At 56.6% G+C, this 24931-nt stretch overlaps 2 protein-coding genes across 2 annotated transcripts in view; one reads left to right on the top strand and one right to left on the bottom strand.

The window, feature by feature from the left end:
- Positions 1 to 24931, top strand: part of ARCN1 (archain 1) — a 281523-nt gene that overhangs the window by 14404 nt on the left and 242188 nt on the right. The window lies entirely within an intron of this gene.
- On the bottom strand, positions 11542 to 15862 carry LOC130487070 (FXYD domain-containing ion transport regulator 6-like). The gene is made up of 7 exons (XM_056860449.1): positions 15805 to 15862; positions 15296 to 15334; positions 15132 to 15206; positions 14756 to 14792; positions 13965 to 14014; positions 12811 to 12853; positions 11542 to 11575 (listed from the first exon to the last, which is right to left on the bottom strand). The coding sequence occupies exons 1-6, from the start codon at positions 15860 to 15862 to the stop codon at positions 12825 to 12827; spliced, it is 288 nt and encodes a 95-aa protein (XP_056716427.1). The 3' UTR covers positions 11542 to 11575; positions 12811 to 12824.

Genomic DNA, 24931 nt, shown 5'->3' on the forward strand with positions numbered 1-24931 from the left:
AGGCGAGGTCTAACCAGAGCAAAGTAAAGTGATACCATCACTTCGTGTGATCTGGAGACGATACTTCTGTTGATGCAGCCCAAGATCTCATTTGCCTTTTTTTATCTACCGCATTGTTCAGGATTGCACGTTTTTGCATAGCCTTCTGTGGGGAGGTCCCCCCACACCTCACATCATTGAATGACCTGACCAGACCATCCTGGACCCTGGCTGGAATCCTGCACAGAGGCAAAAATCACTTTCACTACTGCGCAGGCGCCACGCTGTTTGCCAGCTGTTCAGGGACATTCCAGTTTAGGTATGTTAACATTTCGCATTGTTTGGTTAACTTGTAGCTATTAAATTCTACATTTTGTCAGCTTAACTGTCTTCCCTTTCATCCACATGGATTTGCAATTAATTGACAGTGGGGCAGTCAATGCCAGTCTTGCCTATAGAGCCAACAAATGCACCCACTTGCTCCGGACTCCACCAGGCCCCAACGGGAGAAATAAAAGAGGGTCAGTATTGAGTAGATGCCATCACACGCAGGCCCTTGGCAAATACACCCTCTAGGTTGGGCTGTGACAATGCTCAGAAGGTGAGCCAATGAAAGAGGAGATCTCCTCTGCCTGCTGGGGGACCTTGGGCCAGCCATTCTCTCTCAGCCTAATCTACTTGGCAGGGTTGTTGTGAGGATAAAATGGAGGAGGGAAAGCTGGTGGACACCTCCCTGAGCTCCTTGGAGCAAGGGCAGGGTTTAAAAGTACTAAATAAGGAAATAGTACTGACTTATATAACATTGTAAGTTTAAAAAATGTTTCCTTATAATCATTAGCTGGCTGATTTGCTTGGTATTTATCCTACTTCTACCATAGCAAATATCCTTTTCTTTAATTTAGGGCATCCTCGATGAACTTCCTTTTATATATGTAGGATGAAAAGACAAGATGTTAGAAATGAACAAGTCACCACAGAATATTCATATTGTTTGATTAATGCTCCCATGTGAATATATCAACTGCACTTTTAACAAATTCTGATTGGCACAGTTTGCATAGTTAATTTGCAATTCATTGTCCAGCAGTTGTCACTGTGCAACATGTTAAAGAGCCTCACCTGAGCGGTCTGTTCATACGAGCAGGATAAATTATGAGAAGCTGTGGCCAACCTACGCAGCCCCCAAGGGCAGTGATCGCCCTGTGTCGTTGGCTCTGCGGCACTCCACAGGTCATCTCCTCAGATGTAACATCACTGGCTCATACAGTTGGCACAGATTGGTTCTTCGCAATGCCGAAGGGAGAGCAGAGAAGGGCCAAGCGCAGAGGCAGAGTCCCACACTGCTCTGCAGTCCAAAGTGATACAGGGCTGTGGACTCCACAATAAACGTTCGGAAAGGACTCTTGTTGCCCCACAGGGCCCAGCATCCAGCTCTCTCTTGCCCGTCTGGAATATGGGGCTGTCGGCCGTTGTTTGTTCGTTATCGGCGCCAGATCCCCGTTTGCTGGCAGCGCCCCAAAGGAAGGCTCCAGAGGCCCAGGAATCCCGGGGCCAGCGCAGGCCCGGGGCGCCCTCTAGTGGGCCCTTGCTGAATACCAACCCTTTGCACAGCCCAAAGCTCCTTTCGGGGGGGGGGGCACCCTGCTCACAGAATCATAAGAGTTGGGGGGGGGGGGGCTCCAGCTGACCAAGAACACGGCAATATTGCAGGAAGACAGCTGGGTTATTCTATGGTAGCAAAATAAAACAGAAGTCAAGCGGCACCTTAAAGTCTAACATTTATTCCCGTACGAGACACTTCCTCAGGTGCAATGAAGGTATCATGATTTCCCTCCTATTTATCAGGAACGTTACAGGAACGGAGGAGAGGAAGGGAAGAGTGGAGTCTGTACCCGTCCAGATCCTGTCACCATATGTTAAAGGTTAGGATTTTTGGCTCCAACGCGCATCACTTTGAACTAATCTACACTGAACTTCATTTCCATCACGTCGCTCACTCACGTAATTTGCAGAGGGAACCCTCCGGAGCCATCCACGACCTACCTTGGCTTTCACCAACCTGAATAATTTGTAACCATTTGGCAAGGTTTCCTGTCAAAAGTTTTTTAGTATCCCAAGCATAATATCTACGGCATCTCTCTTACCTATGTGCTGGCTCACTTTCTTATTAGAATCACGGCCTCCTTCCATCCTCATTAGGGTTGCCAACCTCCAGGTACTAGCTGGAGATCTCCTGCTATTCCAACTGATCTCCAGCCGATAGAGATCAGTTCATCTGGAGAAAATGGCAGCTCTGACAATTGGACTCTATGGCATTGAAGTCTCTCCCCTCCCCAAACCCTGCCCTCCTCAGGCTCCACCCCCAAAACCTCCCACCGGTAGTGAAGAGGGACCTGGCAACCCTAGTCCTCATGCAGACCCCCATATCCTTACCTTTCCCTGATTCCTTGTCTCCAGTTTTTCTGGTTTGTGGAAATATTTGTCTTGTCTGTTCATGGCCCCAATCTCTGGACTTAAGTATCCACAGATCCAGCCATGTTGAGAATTAGATATATTGACAAGCTGGAGCTTGTAAGGACTTGTGGGGTCGCTTCATTTCCCCATCTTCCCCTCCCCACATTATGTCCTCTTTCTCTCCTCCCGGCAGCCTCCACATCCTCTCCCCTTCCTCTGCTTCCTGCTCTCTTTCCCACTCCTCAACCAACTGTCCTTTTATCTGTCTCCCAGTCACTTCAGTCACCGCACCACAGTGGTTCTCGGCTTGTGTTTATTTATTGATATTTATGTATTGACATTATTTCTAGCCCGCCTTTCTCACTGGGACTCTAGGTGGATTAGACAGAGCGAGTCAATGCACCCGGCAGGATGGGACAATGAAATGAGACTTGGGTTGTGGAACCAACCAGAAAGCAGAAAAACAGGACTGAAGCACAAGGCGTGAGTCTTCACAAGACACACAGGCAGAGACATCCTGAGGATTACAGGGGGTGCTCGTCTGCTCCCTGTGGGGTTTAGTGATGAGGCGGCCGGCAGGGAAATAGTGGGGATTGTTTGGCTTTCTTTCGGTGCAACTGCATCAATTTCCCCAGCAACCCTACTGCGGCGTCCCATGGAGGTGTTGTGGGGAGGTGGGGGGGCTCTGATGGACAGGGTGACCAGAACCAGTCAGGAGTGGGCCGAGCCAAGCTCCCATCAGTGCTCAGGGGCAGAAAAGGGGAGTGTCCAGGGAGGCTGCCTTGGCGTCAGTGGCACCCCCATCCCCTTAATGGGTCCAAGTCCCCCCAGAAGTCCCTGAGCACTTGCATGTTGGCATGGGCCCCAACATATCCCCCCACACACACATACCCAAACATCCTAAGCTGGCTCCCTGCACATTGCGTGTGAGCGGGCATGGGAGCACATCTGGCGCAGGAGACGCTCTGCTACCCAGGGCACCTTTGGGAGTTCTGCACCCTCAGGCACCCTTGGGGAGGGATGAAGTGCCAGCTTCTGGCAGAGTGGTGGCCCCTGGCCTGACCCCCCCCCCCATCATTGGGAATCAAAAGGAATCCTCCCAGGGCTCGCTCCAGAGGGTTGTGTTTGGCCTTTTGCTTTTGTTTTGTTCCCCTGAAAGGGGGCGGGGCAACAGGGACTTCAGGGCAAGGAATTCCCACATCCTGTGAGCAGCAAATATTCTGCTTCATCAGGATGTGGGTTTGTTTCTGCTGGCTCAGGACATCTGCAGAACCAGGTTTTTTTTTTCCCTGAGCATCCAGCCAGCCACATCGGGAGAGGGATGGATGGGCCCACACAGCTGTATGGATGGCTGACCTCTCCCTGGGGCAGTCCTGGGCACCCACTGCACAGAGGCAGGGTGCTCCTAGCTCTGCGGGCACGGGGCCCCAGTGTGAAACAGGCAGCTGGAACCTGACGCACCATCGGCATCCACTGCATTTATTGCAGTGGTTGTCCTTTCCCCCCATGTGGCCAGCCGGGAGCTTGACGTGTGCCACGGCCACAGTACTGATGCTTCTTGCAAATGGCCCAACTGCACGGTTCTTTCTCTTGCGCCGTCCCTTCATCTGTGTGCCCAGGTGGGGCTGAGGCTGCTGGGGTCCGCTTGGCCCTTCCTGGGCTCTGTCATGCTAGACCCTCCGAGATGGGATGGCATTCCTTCCTGGTGCCAAAAGTCAGCCTGGCCAAGCAAAAGCTGGCAGTGAGGCATTTCTCATGCTCTAACCCTAACCTGCTGCACACGGTCAGACCGAGCTCCATGAACCCACAGAGCCTCTTCCCAGCGTCCCCCCCTAATCAGCCGGCCAAGCCTCCCTCTTTGCTGTCCCGTCCTGCTGGTGTGAGGTACTGTGTTGCTTTTCTTTTGGTTTTGCCCGTACAAGAGGCTAGGGTCTGGTAAGAAGGCCAGGCTCTTGACATGAGTCAGGCCTCTGCCGGGATGTTCTCACTCCCAGTGATTCCCTCCCCCCCCCGTGTCCTTGACTGCTAACAAGCAACTGCTAACGATCAAGCCCAAGACTGTGTTTGGATGTGTGCTTCGCCTTCCTGCTCAAGACTCTGTTATCAATCCCTTTCCCAGGCCTCTGGGCTGGGCACCTATGATGTAGATATGTTTATAACTATGCAATGTTTTCTAAGTAGCCACTAGCAGCTTTGCCTTTGCGAGGGCCTGGCTGAACCTGTTGCTTCTACAATAAAGTTTACCTGCTTCTGACCTGATCGTCTGAGCGAGTGGCTTTGTGAGAATTGCCCAGGGTGGCTGGAGAGCCTCACAGCTGGGTTGCAGCCCAAGAACCCTGATGCCCCCCCCCCCCGCTGGACCTCCAGTGCCTCTTTGCGCTTCCAGCTGAGGGCCCACGGTTCAGCAGCAGAGGGCAGCGCACCCCCTACGTCTGCCCTTGCGTCACCATTGTGAGCAGGATGAGCACCACGTGCTCTGCGGGCAGACAGCAGTATCTGTGGGGCAAATCAACCCAGCCTCCAGTGGCCCCCAGAGACAAGCACACCCAGGCACAGCGGGGGCCAACGGAGGTCCTTTCTTGGAGGGCTGTCAGGGCAACGCGGCCAAGAGAACCAAACTCCACCTCTGCGTCACCTGTGGGGGAATATGGGCAGGACTCTCCTGGGGCAGCTTTCAAAGGGGAGGAGGGACAAGAGGGGCATTCAGCCGCCACTGGGGGCTCGGGCAGGGGCGTGGTCATCGCAGGGGAGGGAGACGATGGGCAGCGCCCTCGGTCGGCACCCTGAACCGCTCGGGGCCTTGCGGGCCGGGCCACGGCAGTGGGGCTCAGGGAGCCAACTGACTCCAGCCACACCCCCAGAACCGCCACCACGCTGGCGCAGAGCCCTGCACTGTGTCATGCCGGCGTGCAGCTGCGCCAGCACCTGAGAGTGGCACAGCAGCACCGGGGGCCTGTGCTGGCGTCACTGGCCCTCCCCCCGGCACGTCTCCGAGATACACCAGGAGATGGGTCCGTCTGTTGGCTCCCTGAGCCCATCCCCGCCCCCCCCCGCCCCTTTAGGATTGGGTTGTAAATGAGGCAAAATCCCATAGTAGGACCCACTTGCAGCAAACGATGCACAGCGGCATAGACCATCCCGGCCCCGCGTCATTTGCCCAAGTGACTTTGGGAACCGTTTGGTGCGGGGCTGCCCGATGGCCGGCCTAGAAAAGCCCTCCGGAACCATTGTTTTGCACTGCCTGCGGAAAGGCGGGGGGGTGCGGGGGGGTGGGACGGGGGGCTTCGTGGCCTCCTCAGGCAGACGCTCCCCCAGGTGGGGGCAGCTGCGGACTCTGCCCCCGGGCAGGCTGCCGCCCCCAGAAGGCCCTGCTCAGGCGAGCCCAGCTGTCCCGGGGGCGGCTGGGGGAGGCGGCCTGGCGGACATGGGGCCCCCCAGGCCATGCAGGGCTTCCTCGGTGGCAGCCCCCCCCCCTTGGAACGGGGCCCGGTGACTGGGGGGGGGGGCGAGGCGGGCTCCCTCCAGCCCCCCGCCATCGCGCCAGACGACCAGCGCCAGCCGCCGCGCAGCTGGGACCCCCGACGCCCCCGCCCCCGCCCCCCCCCCGGGCCCGCGACGGAAGCAGAGCCGCGGGACTCGCTCTTTATTCAAGGGCGGGAGGCGGCCGGAGCCGAAGGGCGCGGGGGGCGGCGGCGGCGGCGGGGGGGGGGCCTCTTTCCCGGCCCGGGTGGCCCCCCGCAGCGGCGCTTCACAGCTCTTCTTCGTCGGCCGGCCTGCAGGAAGGAGGAGAGGCCAGGACGGCGGTCAGAGCGGCCCCCCCGCCCGGCCCCGCCCCGGGAGGGGCCGCCCCCCGCCCCCCCCCCGCCGCCACACCCACCTGGGCTTCTGCTTCCCTCCGCAGCGGAGACGGCGGCCTGCAGGCGAGGAGACAGGCGGACAGCTCAGCCCCGCGCCCCCCGGCCCCGGACCCCTTCCCCCCCCCGCCCGCCCCGGGTGGGGGGCGTGGGCAGGGCGAGGCCAGGGGGCCGAAGCAGCCGTGCCCGCCCGCCTCGCGGGCTCCGCGCCCCGCTGGGGAGCCTCTGCGGGGCTGGCGGGCTGCGGGAGCGCCGTCGGAGCCCCAGCGCCGGGAGGGACTCCCCCCGCCCCCCCCCCCGCCCCACTTACTGAGGACGACGAGCAGCCCGATGAGAAAGGCCACCACCGCGAAGATGAGCCCCCCCTGCCGGACGGTCTCGTAGTCTGGGCGGGGCGGGGGGGGCAAAAGGAGAGGGGCCGTCAGCCGGCGCCGTCGAGGCCCCCCTCCTCCCCTCCCCGCCAGCAGCCCGGGGCGGCCCACGCCCACCCTCCGGCCCGGGCAGGGGGGGCTCCGCGCCTCGGCGGCTGCGCTGGGACAAGGGGGGGCAGCCTCCGCCCCCCCCCCCCCGGCTGAGGGCGAGACTCTTCCAGGGCCGCAGCCAGCCCTTCCCCACCCCACCCCACCCCACCCCGGACGTTTCGTTGACCCTGACAGGGGGAGGTCAGGGTTAGGGTGTGGTAGCTGCCGCCGCCCCCCCCCCCATCAGCGGAGGACAGCTCCTGGCCCAGAGCCGGGAGCGGCCGGGGCGGCCGGCCGGCCGGGGGGCCTGGCGCGGGAGGGGCCGCCCCCCCCCACATACACCTTACCGTAGGAGAACCTGCCCATCTCCGCCTCGGGGAAAGTTGCTGGAGAAGTAAGAGGAGAGGGAAAGGTCAGAGGAAGCCTCCCCCCCCCCGCAAGCAGCCCAGGGCGTTTTGGGTGCCCCCCACCCCCCGCCAGCTCTTTCTTGCGGGGCGCTGGAGCCTTGTGCGTTCAACAGGGGAAACTTTGCCCTGCACAGCATCTGCAGGGCAGGACCAGCGCCTGGCCCCTCTCTCCCGGCTGGTGGCAAATGGCCGGGGGCGGCGGCGTTGGGCAGTTCTTTCTCTCCCCCCCCCGCCTCCCCAGGCCGGTCCCCTTCCTTTGCCCCCCCCCCTCTGAAAGGGCAGGTGCCTGGCAGGTCTGTGGCCCACTGTAGCCTCTGCCCCGTGGAGGGTGGCTGGACACTCCCCCAGCACTGGCCACAACCACTGAGGGGGGGGGCACTTGCCCAATTGCCCTTTTCTCCCTGCTGGACCGTGACCCTGAGGAGGGGGGGTCCCCAAAGCCAGCCTGCTCAGCTTGCTCCCTCCTGATAACGTTGAGGCCACTCAGTAGCAAGGAGTGCCAGCCTGCCTGCCTGCCCCACTGCCCCTTTTCGCCATGGCGTAGAGGAGCCGTGCCCTCTTGCTGTGCCAACGGGGCTTCCCAAAGCCTCCCTTCCTGAGCGGCTGGCTCACTCCCTGCCCTTCTCTGGTACAACGGAGGGTTTCTGTTTGGGGGGAGGGTGGCAGAGGGGGTGCCCTCTTTCCCTGTACAGTGAAGCAGGACAATGGCTGAACTAGAATGCTTCCTTGCAGCACACCTGTGTCTCACCTGCCAGCCCCTCGCCCAGCCATCCCTTCCCAGCAGCAGGCACGGGACAGCCAGCGCCACCTCTCCCGGAGGCCCCCTCTCTCACTCACCGCCAGCCATCCTCCCGTCCTCGCTCTGCCTTGCAGCCGGCGGGTGACTCGGTATGGGAAGGCACATCAGAGGGCAGGTGCATTAATTGGGGGACAAACCACATTAACCATTAACGGCTCTGTGTAATGTTTATCCCAGTCACAAGGTAAAGTGCATGGCTGGCCTTGGCTCTGCTTTGGGAACTCTCCCGGTCCTTGTGGGGGTGGGGAGAGGGTTGGAGCCTGTTTTGGCAGTACATGGCAGCCACAGAGAGGGGTGGGTGAGACAGAAACATCCAGAGCCAAAATTACCACCCAATCCAGGAGGAAAGCCTTCCTGTTAGCCAGGGGGGCATCGGAAGAGTCAAATCCATCTGTGGCAAGGGAGGCTGCCGGGGGACCCAGAAGGAGGGTGTCACGCTCGAGGGGGCTTCAACTCCCCATACCCCATCCCCTCGACAGGGCGACTGGGTGTCTGAGCCGTGCTGCGGAAGGGAGCTTTCTAGAGGCTATGAACGACTGGGCCTTGGGGCAGCTGGTCAGGGAGCTGGCCAGAGGCAGAGCGACTCTGGGCTTGGTTCTGCTGCAAGGGCGTCAGTGACCCCAGTTTGTGCCCTGGTGAGAGTGTTGCACCTACTACTACCCAGGATATGTACCTTGTTCCTAAAACCACCCTCTATGCCAGGGGAAGGGAAAGGGCCAAGTGTTACACCAATGTTTTCAAAAGGAGGTCGGGGCGTGGGGGGGGCAGGATGCAGAGAATTACAGGCCAGGGTGGGAGGATGACTGGGGAAGAAGACACTGGCAAACCACCCCGTAAAACAAAGTCTGCCTAGGAAACGTCGGGATGTGACGTCACCCCATGGGTCAGGAATGACCCGGTGCTTTTGCACAGAGGACCTTTGCCTTTTTTATAAAAGAGAATTATTGAGCACATAGAAGAGCAAAGCCTGTCGCAAAGCCCCCCCCCCCCCGCCCTGTCGCTTGGCCTTCCAGGGCAACTGATTGGCTGCCGTGCGCCACAGGATGCTGGACTAGATGGACCACTGTGTCCGTCCGCTCTCCCCCCCCACCCCCGTGGTCTGCAACGGAGGAGGCCAACTCTCTTTTCGAATGAGCCAGGAAGGGCACATCACTCCATGCCCTGCCCACAAGTCACTGTCTGCCTGGGCCTGCTGCAGTTGAGTTCCCCCCCCCCCACTGACTCCTCCAGAATGGCGGGGTGGGGGAGACCTCTCTTCCTCACTGTCTGGAGTAGTCCAGGGCAAGCTTCGTTTTTATTTACTTTTTACCCCACCTTTCTCCCCCACGGGGACTCAAAGCATCTGGCCTCATTCTCCTCCTCCTGCATTTTATCCTCATGACAACCCGGTGAGGTAGGTGCGGCTGAGAGTGTGTGACCGGGTCAGGGTCACCCAGCCAACTTCCATAGCAGTGTGGGGATTCGGACCGGGGTCTCCCAGATCCTAGTCCGACAAAATATTGCCAAAGGCTTTCACGGTCAGAGTTCATCAGTTCTTGTAGGTTATCCGGGCTGTGTAACCGTGGTCTTGGTATTTTCTTTCCTGACGTTTCGCCAGCAGCTGTGGCCGGCATCTTCAGAGGAGTAACACTGAAGGACAGTGTCGCTGAGACTCTGCACCAGGTTCCTCTTTGGTTGGGCCTGCCGGGTGGGGCGGCCTGAAGGGCACACAGGGCCCAAAGACCGGGCTGGAGTCCAGTGGGCTGAAAGCAACCTCCCATGGCTTGGTCTACAGGTGCCATTTCAGTGGTGGGGAGGGAAACGTGTGTCTCTCATGGCTCATGAGACTGTCCACAGGCGAGGGGACTGGGGGGGCACGGAGGCACGCAGCGGGCCCAGAGAGAGGGCCTCTTGGGACTGGCCTACTGGTCACTGGGCCAGCTGAGGTGAGCCTTGACCCTGTGGCCCCGCACATCCCTTGCGCATGAGCCCAGCGGCCAGAAGAACCCAACTCTGCTGGGAATTGTGCAAAAGAGACCTGGAAGGAGACACACACACACACACACACACTCCACCACTGGCGCCCTCTTGGCTCCTAAGGAGGCACCACGCTGAACAGAGCCCCGGTCAAGATCCGACAACACATTGCAGAGAGTAGGCAGAACCAGTAAAATACAAATGATCTTTTATTTCTTCTCTCTCTTGGGTTTTGGGACACAACACAAAATGCAACAGTCCTTGATCACAGCAGCACACGCAGGTTGCCTATTTCAGACGAGAACACGACAGTGAGTTTTGGCTTTCCGGTTTACGACACTTTTACGGCTTGGGGGTTTTCTACCTGGGGGTTTTCAATGTTCATTACCAAGTGCACAACACAGACTTGACAGCAAGGTACATGGTAGCAAAGAAAGTGTGAGCTACACACAGCGAACACCGGGGTGGGGAGGACAGGACCTGCTCTTTGTTCGTTTCACGCAACCAGGGATGTGTGATCAAGATCAGGGGTGAGACAAAGGGGGGTGAGGGGCACAACCATGGCGCTGGCTTCCCACGGTCCTTGGCCTGTTCCCACTGGCCCAAACCCATCCGGGCAGAAAACGCTCCCCGCTCTGGGCTTGCTTCTTGACAAGTCCTGGGTGGGGAAGGGGCTTCGCGCCCCGCCTCAGCACAGAACAGACCTTGCTGTCGATGAGCTGTATGCGCTCCTCTTACCTCAATGCTCGTGCTGGTTGTGCGCAGCACTCTGGGAAGGCAGCCTGGCAGCCGGAATCTTGCAAACGGTTGAGGGGGGGGGGGAGGCTTCACAAAAAGAAATGCTTCTGCCTTGCGGCACTTGCACAAAGGAGCATTTGGAAAGTAACCCCAGGACTACCCCCGTTTTGAAGCTCTTTATTGTCTCTGGAGGGCCCCACCCTTACAAGGGCCCTGCAGAGCTTAGAGGCTAAAAGAGCCACATGGACAAGCAGATGCCTCCTCCTGGACAAAGCCCTCTCCTCCCATCCCTAGAAGTCTATGTCCCCCCCACACACACACACAGCTAAAGGGGTGGGAGAGGGATTGCCTTGCCTGTATGGCTGGAAAATGGTCCTGAGGGGAAAGGCGCAGGAGTGCCTCTTCGGGAGGGGGCTCTTGTGGGTCCTGCGTGGGCAGGCTTTTCAAGGCCAAGCTCCCCCACCCCTCTTCCCTTCCTCCAGACCCCCAGCTCCTCCCAGGGACGCTTCCCTCTGGAACCAGCATTTCATGCTGTGGAAGGGTGCTTTTAAACTCCAAGGAGAACAGGCCCCCTCACCCCCACCCCAAGGCAGTTGCCCAAGCCCAATGTAGAGCCCCCAGCAGCCCCCCTTTTGTTCATTAGTTCTCACAGAATGGGGCACCACATTGAAATAGCACTAGGAAAGGGATGGGAAACAGACAAATACAACGTCAAAGTGGAGTCAACAGTCACCACATATGAACATTCTACAGTGGGACAGTATTGGTGGGAGGGGGGAGTCCAGGGGGGATTTTAAATACAGAGCGGGTGTTCAAGACCCAGATCTCCCTGCGGCCCCTTGCAACGCCCCACGGCCCTCGCCTCCTCCGCGCTTCTGCACGCCATTCACATTGGGGGTCCACTTGTCCATCATCTGGTCTCTTGGTCTGCAGGAGAAGAGGGGAGCTGAAGGAAGGGGGGGCTGTCTCCTCCTTGCCCACGTGGTGGTCTGGAGGGTTGGATGCACACAGGTGGCATTTGGCTTGCATGACACAGGAGCATGTTTGCCAGTTGCCTGCTTGCAGAGGGCAAATCCCTGCCCCTCGCTCCAATCCCCCACCTTCAAGAAACTGAGAAGTGGGAGAAAAAAGGCCAGAAGATGGCCTCCACAGTGACGCTCTAGGAAGCTCCTCATGTCCCCACGGTCTCTGCCACAGAGATTAGTGGGAATTCCTACAGAGTCATCTGAAAGCGATGTTACATCCTCCCCAAGCTCCACCCTTGCTCGACAGTGCTGGTGACCCCTATGCACAAGGAGCAAGGGGCACCTGCCCCACCCCCCTCCCCTCCGGGAGCAACGTCAGCACAGAAAGGAACAGCCTGGGCCTTGCAGGGCCACGCTGCCTCGCTGGCCTGAACGCCGCCCCCACCTGCCTGTCTGCCTGCCTGCCTGCTTGACCGCCTGCCAGGAATGCTGCCGCACAGCTAAAAGCCTCTCCGCAGATTGTGCGTGTGTATGTGTGTGTGTGGGGGGAGATGCTGCCAGCTTCCAATGGGGCAATATTGCACAGAGGCATCTGTCTCCTTCACAAAGGCAAAATCCATCAGGTGGCCAAAAGCCAGTAGAGCTCCCTCGACAGAGCCGCCCGTTTGCTGGCTAGAAGGGATCGCCAGCCAGCACACTTGACAGGCACCCCCCCACACTGACAGAAAGGGCTGCCCAGGAGGGGGCTCATGGCTTCCAGCCTGCTTTGCAAGCAGGAGGTCCCAGGTCCAACAGCCAGCACGGGCAGGTACAAAGAAGCAGGGGGGGAAATCTCACTCTCTCTCAACCAAGGGACTGATTCCCGCTAATGATATTTTGGAAGAATGAACCGTCAGGAAGGGGAGGGGGGGACAGGCAGGAAGACCAGCAGCTGTGCGCCAAGTGGGTCATCTTTCGGCAGATCCAGCCCTCCCCCCCACACGAGTGTGCAGAGGCGGAGACCCAAGGAGGAGGGCGGGAGACACTTTCGCCCAAAAAAGCCCTCCGATACTCGTGGTTTTGGAAAGCCAAATGCGGCAATCCCTAATCCCAGGAGATCTTCTCGTCGCTGTAGCCTGACTCAACACAGAGAACTGGGGGGGGGGGGAGCCCTCGCCTCTGCTCTTGACACCCCCCCTCCCCTTGCTGAAGTCTCACCTCTCAGCCGGTGCTCAGTTCTCCGCCTTGGGGGCTCCTGTTGCTGCAAGACAAAAATGGAAACACGTGAGCAGCACTTCTGGGATGAAGGGGTGCCGAAGGGGCTTCGAGGCCACGTCTCTGCCCCACAAGGCAGCCGCCTCACTTTGGGGCCATGCATCTGCCCTCCCTCCCAGCTGCGGTGGGCGCACATTTCCCACCGGGCTTTGTGAGCACGCTTGATGCCCAGTGCCATGTGGGCAAGACAGCCCCAGTCTGCTTGGAAGCTCTGCTCTGGCTTCAGATACACCAAGCAGCAGGGGCAGCTTCTGGGAGAGGCTGCGTCTCTGGCCCCAGCAATGGGGGGGGGGGATATCTACAGGTGAACACACAGAATGCAGGTCAGTCAGACCCCACCTCAGGTAGCTTCCACACTGGTGGTTTGCTCTGGCTCCGATGTGCGTGGGAAGTGGGTCGCCCCCCCCCCCCCCGCCTTCCACAGAGCACTGGGGTGTTTCCACATAACTTCTGGCCTTTCTCCCACGACTCTGCTGTCTATCCTAACCCCACTTGGGTGAGATGTTCTGGGAAGCATCAGCATGCTGCCACGTGAACGGGAAAGCCTGCCTCTTCCCACCCAAATCGTTGCCATTTTCCCTGTCCCAGCACCCTGCAGAGGCCCCAGGACCACAAGGGGCAGGAGACGGACCCCCGAGTTTCCAGCATGGAGGCTGGCGCACAGGGGTCACGTCTGGGTTTCCACCTGGAAATGACGTGGGCACATCACCCAGCGGTCCAGAGGCAAGGGCAAGGTGGCAAGAAACCGGTGGCAAGACAGCACCTCCCCAAAGGGGGCAAATGACACGCCTCACCAGGGGGGCTCGCAGGTTGTTAAAAGAATTGACCAATATAGCACTACGGCAATCTGACAGTTACTGATTTGAAACACCCCACGCACACCCCACGGCAGGAAGGCACGGCCACTACAGGGGACCAGGGCAGGTGGGGAGAGAGGGGCAGCCTGCCACGTAGGAACCCTCTCCCCCCCACCCACCCCCATTGCCAATGTGCTGGATCGACAGTTGCAGCAGCAACAAGAGAATTTTGGAGACCTGTTGCCAGAGGCCAGATGGCCAGATCCCAAGAAAAGGCCCTCAAGAAAAAGGTGGGGTTACCGTTTGAGGCAATCAAATTCTCAGCTTGTGCTTCCTCATCTCCCGGAGCCCTGCAAAGAGAGGGGGGAAGAGTGGCTGAGCTGCCTGGGGGTGGGGGTGGGGGTAGTGCCCCTTCCCCCTTCCCTGAAACCCAGGGGGGAGGAGCAGCAGGGCCAAACCGTTTTCCACACTGGAGAAAGGGTGCCCCTCTTTCTAATTTACTTTTATTTTAGAAATTTTATTTTCTAAATTTTCTAATCCATTTTCTAATTTTATTCTAATTTTCTTTTATTTAGGCGTTTGCACTCCACTTTCTCCCCAAAGCAGCTTACGAACATCGTTCTGCCCTCCTCTATTTTATCCCCACAACAGCCCTGTGAGGTAGGCCAGGCTGCAAGAGAGTGACTGGCCTAAGGTCCCTTGGCCTAAGGCTCCCGCGGCCGCCCGGGAGCTCTGAGACTCCCTTCTGTTTTGATGTCCCCACTCAGATTCCCTCCTGCCATCGGGAGGGTGGGGGCCTCTGAGGCTGGGCCTGGGCCAGGGGAGGGGGCACCTGTGACTTTTGAGCAGAAGGAGGGCTCAGCAGGCTAGCCCCCCCCCCAATTGAATTCTGGCCTCCAAAGAGAATTTTCATCTTTAAAAACCCCCACCCGCATGACTGCTTGGGATGACAGGGGCCAGAACATGTTTCCTGGTTCCTTTTTTACTTAAATCTGGCTTCAGTACCAGATACCTGCAGTGCAAGATTTATGGGCGAAAGAGAGAGAGAGAGAGTGGGTCCCCCCACCCAACCCCCAGCACTACATACGTACCGTGGCTTTTGGCTGAAGCTGCACCGACATCGTCTACCTGGGAAGTAACAACGTGCCATGAATTTGCAAGGAGGGGTCAAGCAGGCCACTGCATCCCCCCCATACACCCCCCACTTGGAGCAGAGTTGCCAGTCAAGAGCTTCTTGCGGGATGGGCGACGCTGCTGTTGCCCCCTCACCCGAACTCATGTGTGTCGGGGAACTCCTGGCCAGCGGGTGGCAGAACACACGGCAGGCGTCCCACGGAATGGAGGGCAGGCGGCAGCTGTGCCAGGCAACAGGGACCACTGCACCTTCCCCCCACACACCCCCACGCATTGGGGCCCGGCTGTCGCTTACCTTGCAGCCCCAGCCCTTGGCTAGACTGGCTCACTTACTCAGTATGAGGAGGATTCCAACGGTGAAGAAGACCACGGCAAACACCAGGCCACCAATCCTCAGGGTCTGGTAGTCTGGGGAGGGCAAAGGGAGAGCTTTCTGTGCCCAGAGCGAGGCAGCCACAGCCAGAAGAGCCAGGCACGCTGCAGAGGACGGCACTCACCATAGTTGAAGGGGTCCTTCTCCTCCTTCTGATCAGTCACTGGAAATTGGAGAGAAGAACTCATGAACCACAGGCAGGATCCAGACCCTCCCACACCCCTCTGCCTCGGTGAGCTCCACGGGACCCTTGGGCGGCAGAGAGGGCCAATGGTGTGGCTGCCCAGCCTTGAAGCAATGGCTCCGCTCTTGCCCTGGAGCAGGGGGGGGGGAGACCATCAATTGCAAGCTTTTGAGCCTGGGTGGGGGTGTTCCCTGAGCAGACAGACTGAGCTGCCCCAAAGCCAAGAAAATGCACTCGGCAGCAGAAGCCCCTCCAGTTGTCCCAGAGGGATCAGCACGAGCCCTTTCATCTAACAGAGAGAGACCACAAGGGGGGATCAGCCCACAAAGCGGCTCCCCCAGCCAGACTCTCTGCATCTACCTATTGCCCCAGGAGAGGGCTGGGGACAGTTTGTTTTCCCCCTCCCATACACACCCACCCACTCCAAGGAGGGCATGGCCGGCACTTACCATCTGCAAAGGTCACCGGAAGCAGCAGAGAGCAGAGGAAGATCAGCGCCGCTTCCATGACTGCCTGAGAAGGGAGAAGGCAGGAGCCCCCCGTGAGCCCAGGCCAGCAGGGAGCCCGTCAGACCTCCTCCCCACGCGAAGGCTAGGAGGGCCCTGCTCTGCGTTGCCTTGGGCTGGGCTGGCGGGCAGATCCTTTTAACTGGAGATCCCAGGGATTGAACCCCGGACCTTCTGTATGCAAAGCAGACACTCTACCAGAAGGAGGAGGAGGAGGAGTTGGAGTTAGTTTTTATAGCCTGCTTTTCTCTACCTTAAGGAGTCTCCAAGCGGCTTACAATCGCCTTCCCTTCCTCTCCCCACAACAGACACCTTGTGAGGTCTGTGGGGCTGAAGAGTTCGCAGAGAACGGTGACTGGCCCAAGGTCACCCAGCAGGCTGCATGTGGAGGAGTGGGGAATCGAACCCGGTTCTCCAGATGAGAGTCCACCGTTCTTAAGCACTACGCCACGCTGGCTCACTACTGAGCCATGGCCCCTTCCTCTGCCATGGGCGTGTCTGGTTTAACCTGTCTGTGACTGGCCCTCATCCATCCCCTTACCTTCTCCACGCACCTGTTCAGGTCTTCCACAGACTCTCCCAACTCAGCTGTGAAAGAGAAAAAGAGCTGTGTGGCCTGCTCACGCCAGATCCCTGGACAATCTCTCCCTGATGCCCCATGGGGACAAGGAAGACCCCTGCAGGACCCCCCAGCATAAATGCCCCTGGGGTGAGTAGCAGTCTCCCCCCTTTCTGGTGTCAGCCAGCCAAGTAAGAGCAGAACCCCCCAAGCGCTCCCTGCTCCCGCCTCAGCCGGCCTCTCAGCCAGGAGAGCTCCGTCGATGCTTCTGAGCCCTGCTGAAGTGGCCACAGCGCTACCCCTTCCCCTAGAAAAGCGCTTGTGGTCAACCCGTCTGTGTACCAGTGGGTGATCCTGCCATGGAACGGGGGCCCTGAGTCTGAGAGCATGGGGCCTGAGGACCATGTGCCAGATCTGGACTCTGCTTCTTGGGGGCTCATCCCCGGGCTGCACAGTTTGCTGTTGAGCAGGAATGTTTGGACTTAGAGCTCCAAGGCTCAGCAGACAAGGTGGGGGGGAGGTAAGAAGGGAGGGGGCTCCCACCGCCCCTCCGCTCCCCTTCCTTGCCTGCGGAAGCTGAGTGCCCCAGGGCAGGGCACCCGGCTCTTTTGCCGGGCAGGATTGTGGGGCACAAGAGGGAGCCCCGCCTGCGGGAGCTCTGAGGTCCAACAGCTTCAAAATGAACAGGACTCTTGTGACACCTGAAAGACATGTTTTATTCACCCACGTCCTCTCAGGGACGTTGGCCCAGTCTCCAGCTACACCCGATGTGCCCTGCACGAACTGCCACATCCTGACCCGGAGCCTAAAGGTCCTCTGGCAGCCGCCCGGAGAGACTTGCTCACAGCCAGCCCTCTAACGGAGAACAGCTGCTTCTTAACAAGAATGCACGATGGACCCAGGGCCAGATCCAGCGACACACCTGGATGCCACCTCTGTCCCCATATACGCTCAGGCAATGCTATTACATGACCCCAGAACCTCAGCTGTGCCACGTCAGGCTCACCCACGTGCCCCTCTGCCAATGGAATCTAGGCCAGGGTGTGCCAGCAAAGCTCTTCTCCTCTCACTATGGGACAAACGCCAAAGAAGAAACGGCCACAAGTCTGACACTGAACATGGCGACATTCAGAGACCCCTTCCATTCGCCCTGACCTTCTGTTTCTGACCTAGAAATCACCATTCTTCAAGGGAAGAATTTCAAAGGCATTAAACCACTGAACTAGGATTCATTAAGAGATTTCACACAGCACCTTGAACAAGGGCCTGGGATTTCCGTGGCATTCTTGCTACCTCAGCAAAAACTAGAACTCCCCACGCATGAATACCTTGTGAGCTGCCTCTGATCAGATTTTAATTTTACATTAACTACAATTCACCCAATTCTTCCTGAAAGCCTCGGCCCCTTGACCCCACCGTGTATTTTTTCAACCCTCCTACTTAAAAAGGTTCCCGCGATTGCCTCTGAAGAAAGGGGTCACCCGCGAACATCTGTTAGTTGTTCAGGTGCTGCAGGAGTCCTCTTGGTTATTCATGCGACCACCTTGCCCGGCTACTTCTCAGGAATGAATACAAGACCTCGGCTGGAGGCTGAAGATGGGGGCAGGGGTAAGGCAGGACCTCTGCCAGTTGTGGAGTTGGCACCTTGGTCTACGGGGGGGTCACAAACATGGCTGCCTCCCCCATTGGCACTGGGGGAGAGGCAGGCCAGCCAAAGCAGAGGGCAGATATTTGGTTAACAGGTTTTTTCAGCGACTCCTGTTAATTTACATTTCTCCAGGTTTCAGCACAGAATCTTGGGATTCTGGTTATGGAACAGAAAGAAAGCATTTCCTGCACCCTACAGCGGACCCTGCCTTTTAAGAAGCAATCAAACGACTGGGGAGGCCAGCGTGTGCCTTTCCACACCAACGGCTGTTATCCTGCTGCCTCAGTTAATCAGACGTGTTATTTATTAAGTGCCCTTGCTTCCATCTAAAGGACACAACTCCTTTCTCAGGCATGTAATGAGGAGACCACCTCGCAGGACGGACGGAGCGGGAGGGCCAGCAGACAGCCAAATTCACCGGCTGGGGAAAAGAGCCCTCCTTTCAGCTGCAAGGATGGAGATGCAGAAATGGGGAGCAACACGTACAGCGGGAAATTAAATAGAGGAAGTCCAGGAGAGTGGCCAGACCAATGGACAAGGAAGCAGAGGCCAGCAACAGGCGCCCAGCAAGGCCACGCGAGGAGCACTGGAGCGAGCCCTCCGGCCAGGCCCCTAGAGCAAGAGAGCAGAGGACGAAGGCAGCATTTCACACATCTGCTGGTCAACAACTGACATTGGAGGAGCACCCCCCCCCAAAAAAAGCTACACACGAAAAGCTCCTGAGAAAAGCCCCTCCCCGGCACAGGGCTTGTGGGATCCTGGCCAGCTGCATGCAGGGCTCTAGCAGGGGCCCCCCGGGGGGCTCTGGGGCTGCTCTGGCCACCCCCCTGCCCAGAAACTATGAGCAGCAGGGGCTCTGCCAAGACACCCAGAAGGCTGGCTCTCCCACCCATGACCCACAAGCCTGCCCGCCTGCCTAGCGATCTTAGCTGGATGCTTCTGGAGTGATCCGGAAGGCGCCCTCCTCACCAACCCTCCAGTCACTGCTGAGGGCCAGACGGCCACCGCCTGGCAAGGGGCCTTTTCTTTATCCAAGCTTGGGTCTCCCCAAGCCAGGAGGCATGGGAAATCCACCCAGCACCCCAAAACACAGCCCCACAGAGCACAAGAGGTACCCTGGTGGGGCCACCTGTCTCTGGTGGGGACACGCAAACAGCGCACAAATCAGGGAGAGGCGGCACACAGAGAAGCTGAGCTGGCCACACTTGCAAAGCCCCCTCCCACCACCACCACAGTTACCCCTTTCGCTGTTTACTTCCTTAATAAACAGTTCCAGAAAACTGTCTAAATTTGTTTTGGTGGGCGTTAAAACAACAGCCCTGCTGCTTCGTTAAAATGGCCTTCTGGACCACTACAGTGTGGCCACCTTCCTGACCTCCTCAGGCAGGCGACTTCACCAGGTGAGAGCCCCCCCACCCACCCAAAGCTGCTGCTCTTACCCCCACCTTCCAATGGCTCGGCACCAACAGGGCATCTGAAGGACGGTCTTCCCCCATATCTTCCTGACAGGGAATTAAGGCCACAAGTAGACCGACTGCCCAACCCATCAAAGGAGTTTGCCCTGGTGGGCATGTGAGAGAGGGCCTTTTCGGTGGCAGCCCCACAATTATGGAGCACCCTCCCCAGGGTGATGCGCCTGGCCTCCCCTGCCCCCCTGTTGATCTTCAGGAGGCAGTTGAAGACAGTTTTATTTGACTGATCTAGCTTTTACTGATTGGCAGTCCTAACTGGAGTTTTAAAATTGTGAGCTTTGATGTGTTTGTACAATTGTGGTTTTATTCATATTGTTTTTATTGTGTTTTTCATAATTGTTTTATTTACATTGTAAGCTGCCTTGAGTTTCACCAGGGAGAAGGTGGCAAATAAATGTTTTAAACAAAATAAAGAAAACGAATGCAGCCACCAAAGTGGAGCGTATCCGGAAAGGCGGACCTGCAAATGTGCAGGTTCCGGACCACACAGGGCTTCTGCTGCATCGCCAGCACTGATGCGCACAACTTCCATTTCTCCTGATAGCCCCAAGAAAGTGTTTGCGGGGGGGCGGGGAGCACAGACTTTTCTGAGGGCAGGGAGCCACACCTGGAAAGACAGCCTTGCCTTGTAACGACTGACTTCACTCATTCGCAGCAAATGAGGAGGCTACTCCGAGTTGCTATGAAGCAGGATGGTGCCTCTTTAACTGAAACACAGAGCAATTAACTTCTACGAAGAAGTCTGTGTTAAGACAGGCACCTGCTAGAGGAATCTGCTTGAAATGGTACAGGATCCAGACACTTTAACTGGCAGCAAAACACACAGAGAAATGTTTTGCATTAATTGAATTTATTAAAAATATGTAAGTCCATTTATTAAGCAAGAAACAAATATATACTAATGTGAGGAATACTCAAACATAGCCAGAAAATCAAAATGATTACAAATAAATCAGCTACCATCTTATAAAACTGTTCACTTACATTCTGGCAAAGAAATTCTCTAAATTCTAGTAAATGAGACTTGGTATACGAACCAGACTGCCCAGTGTACAAGAGAGAGTCTCACCCTGGTTGGACGGGCCCATCCATGGGCACATGCTGAAGGATGGTGCTGCTGCAGTCGTCTTGTTTGTGGCTTCCTGGTTGGCCACTGTGTGAACAGACTGCTGGACTTGATGGGCCGGGGTCTGATCCAGCAGGGCCTTTCTGATGTTCTTATGCTCATGGTGAGTAAAAGGAACCTCTAATCCTCTGAAGCCTTGTGCTGGGAAGGAGCATCGGGTGAAAGCCCCACCCTCTATGCCCGGGGGGGGGGCATCCAGGGCCAGTGGCTTTGTGGAACGGGACACTGGGCCAGGTGGACCCTGGCAGCTCTGAGCCAGCAGCCTAGGCGTGTGTTCTTATGACAGCTCCACTCCTCAGACCAACATCGGCTGGGCATTCCTCCCTGTAGAGTAGTCCGGACAGTCACTGCTGGAATCAGCGGTTGCTCCTATAGCAACATATGCCAATTATCTGTTTTAAGCTATCAACCACCTTTGCTCTACTTTAAGATTGGTAATTGTCAGAGGATATGATATGATAACCATCAAGTACTTGAAGGGCTGTCATGTGGAGGATGGTGCTGAGTTGTTTTCTATTGCCCCAGAAAGTCGGACCAGAACCAACGGGTTGAAATAAAATCAAAAGTTTCCATCTTGACATTAGGAAGAATTTTCTAACAGTGCTCCTTCCCTGGAGGTTTTTAAGCAGAAGCTAGATGGCCATCTGTCAGCAATGCTGATTCTATGACCTTGGGCAGTTCATGGGAGGGAGGGCATCTTGGGCATCTTCTAGGCATGGAGTAGGGGTCACTGGGTGTGTGTGGGGGGGGAGGTAGTTGTGAAACTCCTGCATTGTGCAGGGGGTTGGACTAGATGACCCTGGTGGTCCCTTCCAACTCCATGATTCTATGACTCTATGATATTGCTACAGCTTAATGCAATTATGGATGTTTTTAAGGAAGCCGGAGAAAGCCCCTCTGCTGGAGGCAGGGAGAAAAGCAGCGGGCACATGGGGAGAGGGGAGAGGAAAAACAGGCAGTGGTGTGGGCAGAACCAGGACCGCTGTGCCCCTTCCCAGCCACACAGATTGCAAAGGGGCACACTGACGGTAATCTTTCCCAAAAGGCGGTACCAAATCAGGTATGGAAAAAACTACAACAAAGCCGGGGCAGGGGGGGGGACACACGACAGGCAAAGAAGGTGATTGGTGGACACCCAAAAACATGCCCCAATTTGGATACAAAACCAGAACTAAACCTCTGTGTAGAAACCAGCTAAAACGTCCAAGACTTCATGCCCACACCCTGGATACAGCATCTAAAGAGTGCCAAGGCCCACTGACAGCCCGCCCCCCGTATTTTCAGGGGTTTCTGAAAAGCAGGGAGTTTCTCATCAGCCAGTCAGAAAGTGGGGGGGGGGGGCTCGTTCAAATCTTGTGCCAGGATCAAGGGGGGGATTCTTCACACACAGCAACTGCAGTGCAGAGGGAATGGGTAGTGTGCAGAGGAGGAGGAAGAGTTGGTTTTTATATGTTGACTTTCTCTGCCACTTAAGGCAGAATCAAACTGGCTTACAATCACATTCCCTTCCCCACAACAGACACCCTGTGAGGCAGATGGGGCTGAGAGAGCTGTGACTAGCCCAAGGTCACCCAGCTGGCTTCGTGTGCAGGAGGGGGGAAACTAATCCAGTTCACCAGATTAGCGCCTGCCGCTCACGTGGAGGGGTGGGGAATCAAACCCAGTTCTCCAGATTAGACTCCACTGCTCTTAACCACTACACCACGCTGTAGTGGATGGGTACCAAGTCAGAGGAAATTCTCTGTTGATCAAGGAGGGGCCCTGATTCAGTGGCAGAGCATCAGCTTTGCACACAGAAGGTCACAGGTTCAATCCTCAACCTGAGACCCCAGAGAGCCACTGCCAGTCTGAGAAGACAAGACCATGATGTATCAAGGGTCTGATTTGGTGTAGGGCTTTTTATGCATGGGTTGTTTCCATCACCATCACCCCCTCCCCTCCACGACTACTTTGGGGCTTTGTTTTCATTATGCATATTTTCTCCATCCTTTCGGTAATGAGGTAATTGACGATCCCACACCGACTGCTAGTCTTGTGCATAGTTTTAGTTCAGGTTTTTCTCCCCACGCCCACATTCTCACTTCTCCCTCACACTTGCCTTTCCCCTTCACACAATCCCTCCCCTCAAAGCCATCTGTTTTTTTGGTTTGCGAGTGCAGGACTAGCGATAGAACGCTGGAATAATCACAAACCACCTATGAGGCTGCTTATTTCTCCATTTAGCCTGTCCTCTTCAACTGCCCCCCCCCCAGCCCATTTTTAATTTTTTTGTTTGCGAGTAAAAGTCTAGCGACAGAACGCTGGAATAGTGCAAATGACCACGCAGGGCGTTCTTACGTCCCCTGCACCGAGATGAGACAGCAAGAAACAAATGTGTTTTTTTGGGGGGGGGGTTGTCTGAGCTCCCATTCACACATGTGATCGCCTGACATGGAATTTTTATTCGAATGGCGCATCGGTGCAATTCTCTGCTTTGTTTGTAAAATGGCTTCTCGGTTCAGTTAAAATGAAAGAATCCCACCGTGGGGCTCATGACATATTAAAAAAACACTACAGCCAATTACACAGGAGTATTTGCGGGGCGGGGGGAGGAACTCATGCGTACGCCGATGTAAATACCTTTTCCGCTAGCCATCTATTGCTAGAGCACATGCGTGATCAAAAAAGGGGGCAGCAAGCCGCGTAACAACAATGACATCGGTGACCCCTCCCCCATTAGTTCAGATGCTCTGCATTTTCCCTGGTGATGCAGAAATGTACTCCAATTAATCCCAAGCACTCTGGGAATTTCCTCGGGGGGGGGGCTGTGCAAAATGATGTGAGGATGGGACTGCAAATACTGTGCATCGAGAGAGCAGCAGATCCAGCAGAAACGACCGTGCGTAAAAGGCAGCCTTAAGTGTTTATGTGACAACCCCCCCCACCCCCCTCTACTATGCAGCTGGGAGACTTGAAGAGGGCTGGAATTGCCTAGAGTGGCCTCAGTGGGGAACTCCAAGGGAATCTGACAGAGGGAGGCTCCCACTCACTTCAAGACCCGTGAAGCTGTTGTGAAGGAAGAACAAGACTCTTTGTTTAAAGCCTTTCAGCACTTATGGACACCAGTCCGAGCGTTTAAATTCCCAGGAACTGATGATCTGCTGTGGTACTTTTGCAGATATTTTTGTTAATAAAATCTCTCAAATACGTTCTAATTTGGATGCTGGCTGGAATATTGGCGAGACACTCGTAATCCCTAGCACACCATCTGGTCCATTTATAGATCACTTTGATCTTGCCACCTTGCTGTATGCTGACAGGATCCTAGGATCTGTGAAAGCCACCACTTGTACTTGGGATCCTGAAAGCATGTTACGGATCGCGCCAGTGAGCCCCTAATGGCCACTACAAATCAACCAGTGGCATGGGACTCCGTTCCTTGCTCAGTCTCCAAGTTGCCTTTTCTAGGCAAGGCGAGAAGAAGCGTGGGAGTGAAGCAACTCCAGGTCTGCTGCCAGGCCAGGCTGTGGCATGAAGTTGGAGCTGGGTGGCCTCCGTCTGAAGGGAGACAAGTGCTCTGCCTCTCTCTCGCGCGCGCGCTCCTGCGAGGCAGCCTTTGATACTGTGGACTCTGCTAGCTTGCTGAGAGGTTTAGAGAGAGAAGTGGAGGGGGTGTCAGGAAGTGCTTTGGGTTGATTCCAGCGGTTCCTCGTAGATCAGACTCAGACCAGTCGTGATCAGAGTGGGACTTGTCCTCCGGGGTTCCTCAAGGCTCAGTCCTCCCCCTCCCCTGCTATTCAGCCTCCACGTAAGGCCCTTAGGGGGATCATTCATGGGTCTTGGAGAAGCTACTGACACCCTGGCCTACATTCCTTCCTCCAAATCCCCTGCTGCCGCCGTGTTGCTTTTGAACTAGGTGCCTCTAAGGAGGGGCGAAGAAGCTGGAACTGAATTCCTGACAAGGCAGAGGGGATGTTGATTGGGAAGACCCAAGGCCCAGATGAACGTGTGGGGCTCCCCGCTTTTGATGGGGCCAAGATAACACTTGCAGAGTTGTTTAAGAGCCATGGGGTTATTCTGGAGCCAGCATTATTGCTAGAGAAGAATATTAATGCAGCTGCAAAAAAGGGGGGGCCTTCTTCCAACTTCACTTAGCCCACAAGATGTCGCCGATCTCAACTCTGCTGATCCGGCCACTTAGATCCATGTGTTGGTTATCTTGAGCCTGGACTACTGTAATGCACTCTACATGGGTCTACCCTTAGAAATGCCAGTTGGTATAGAAT

The sequence above is a fragment of the Euleptes europaea genome, chromosome 14 (assembly GCF_029931775.1).
Source record: "Euleptes europaea isolate rEulEur1 chromosome 14, rEulEur1.hap1, whole genome shotgun sequence".
In the NCBI taxonomy this organism is placed as follows: Eukaryota; Metazoa; Chordata; class Lepidosauria; order Squamata; family Sphaerodactylidae; genus Euleptes; species Euleptes europaea.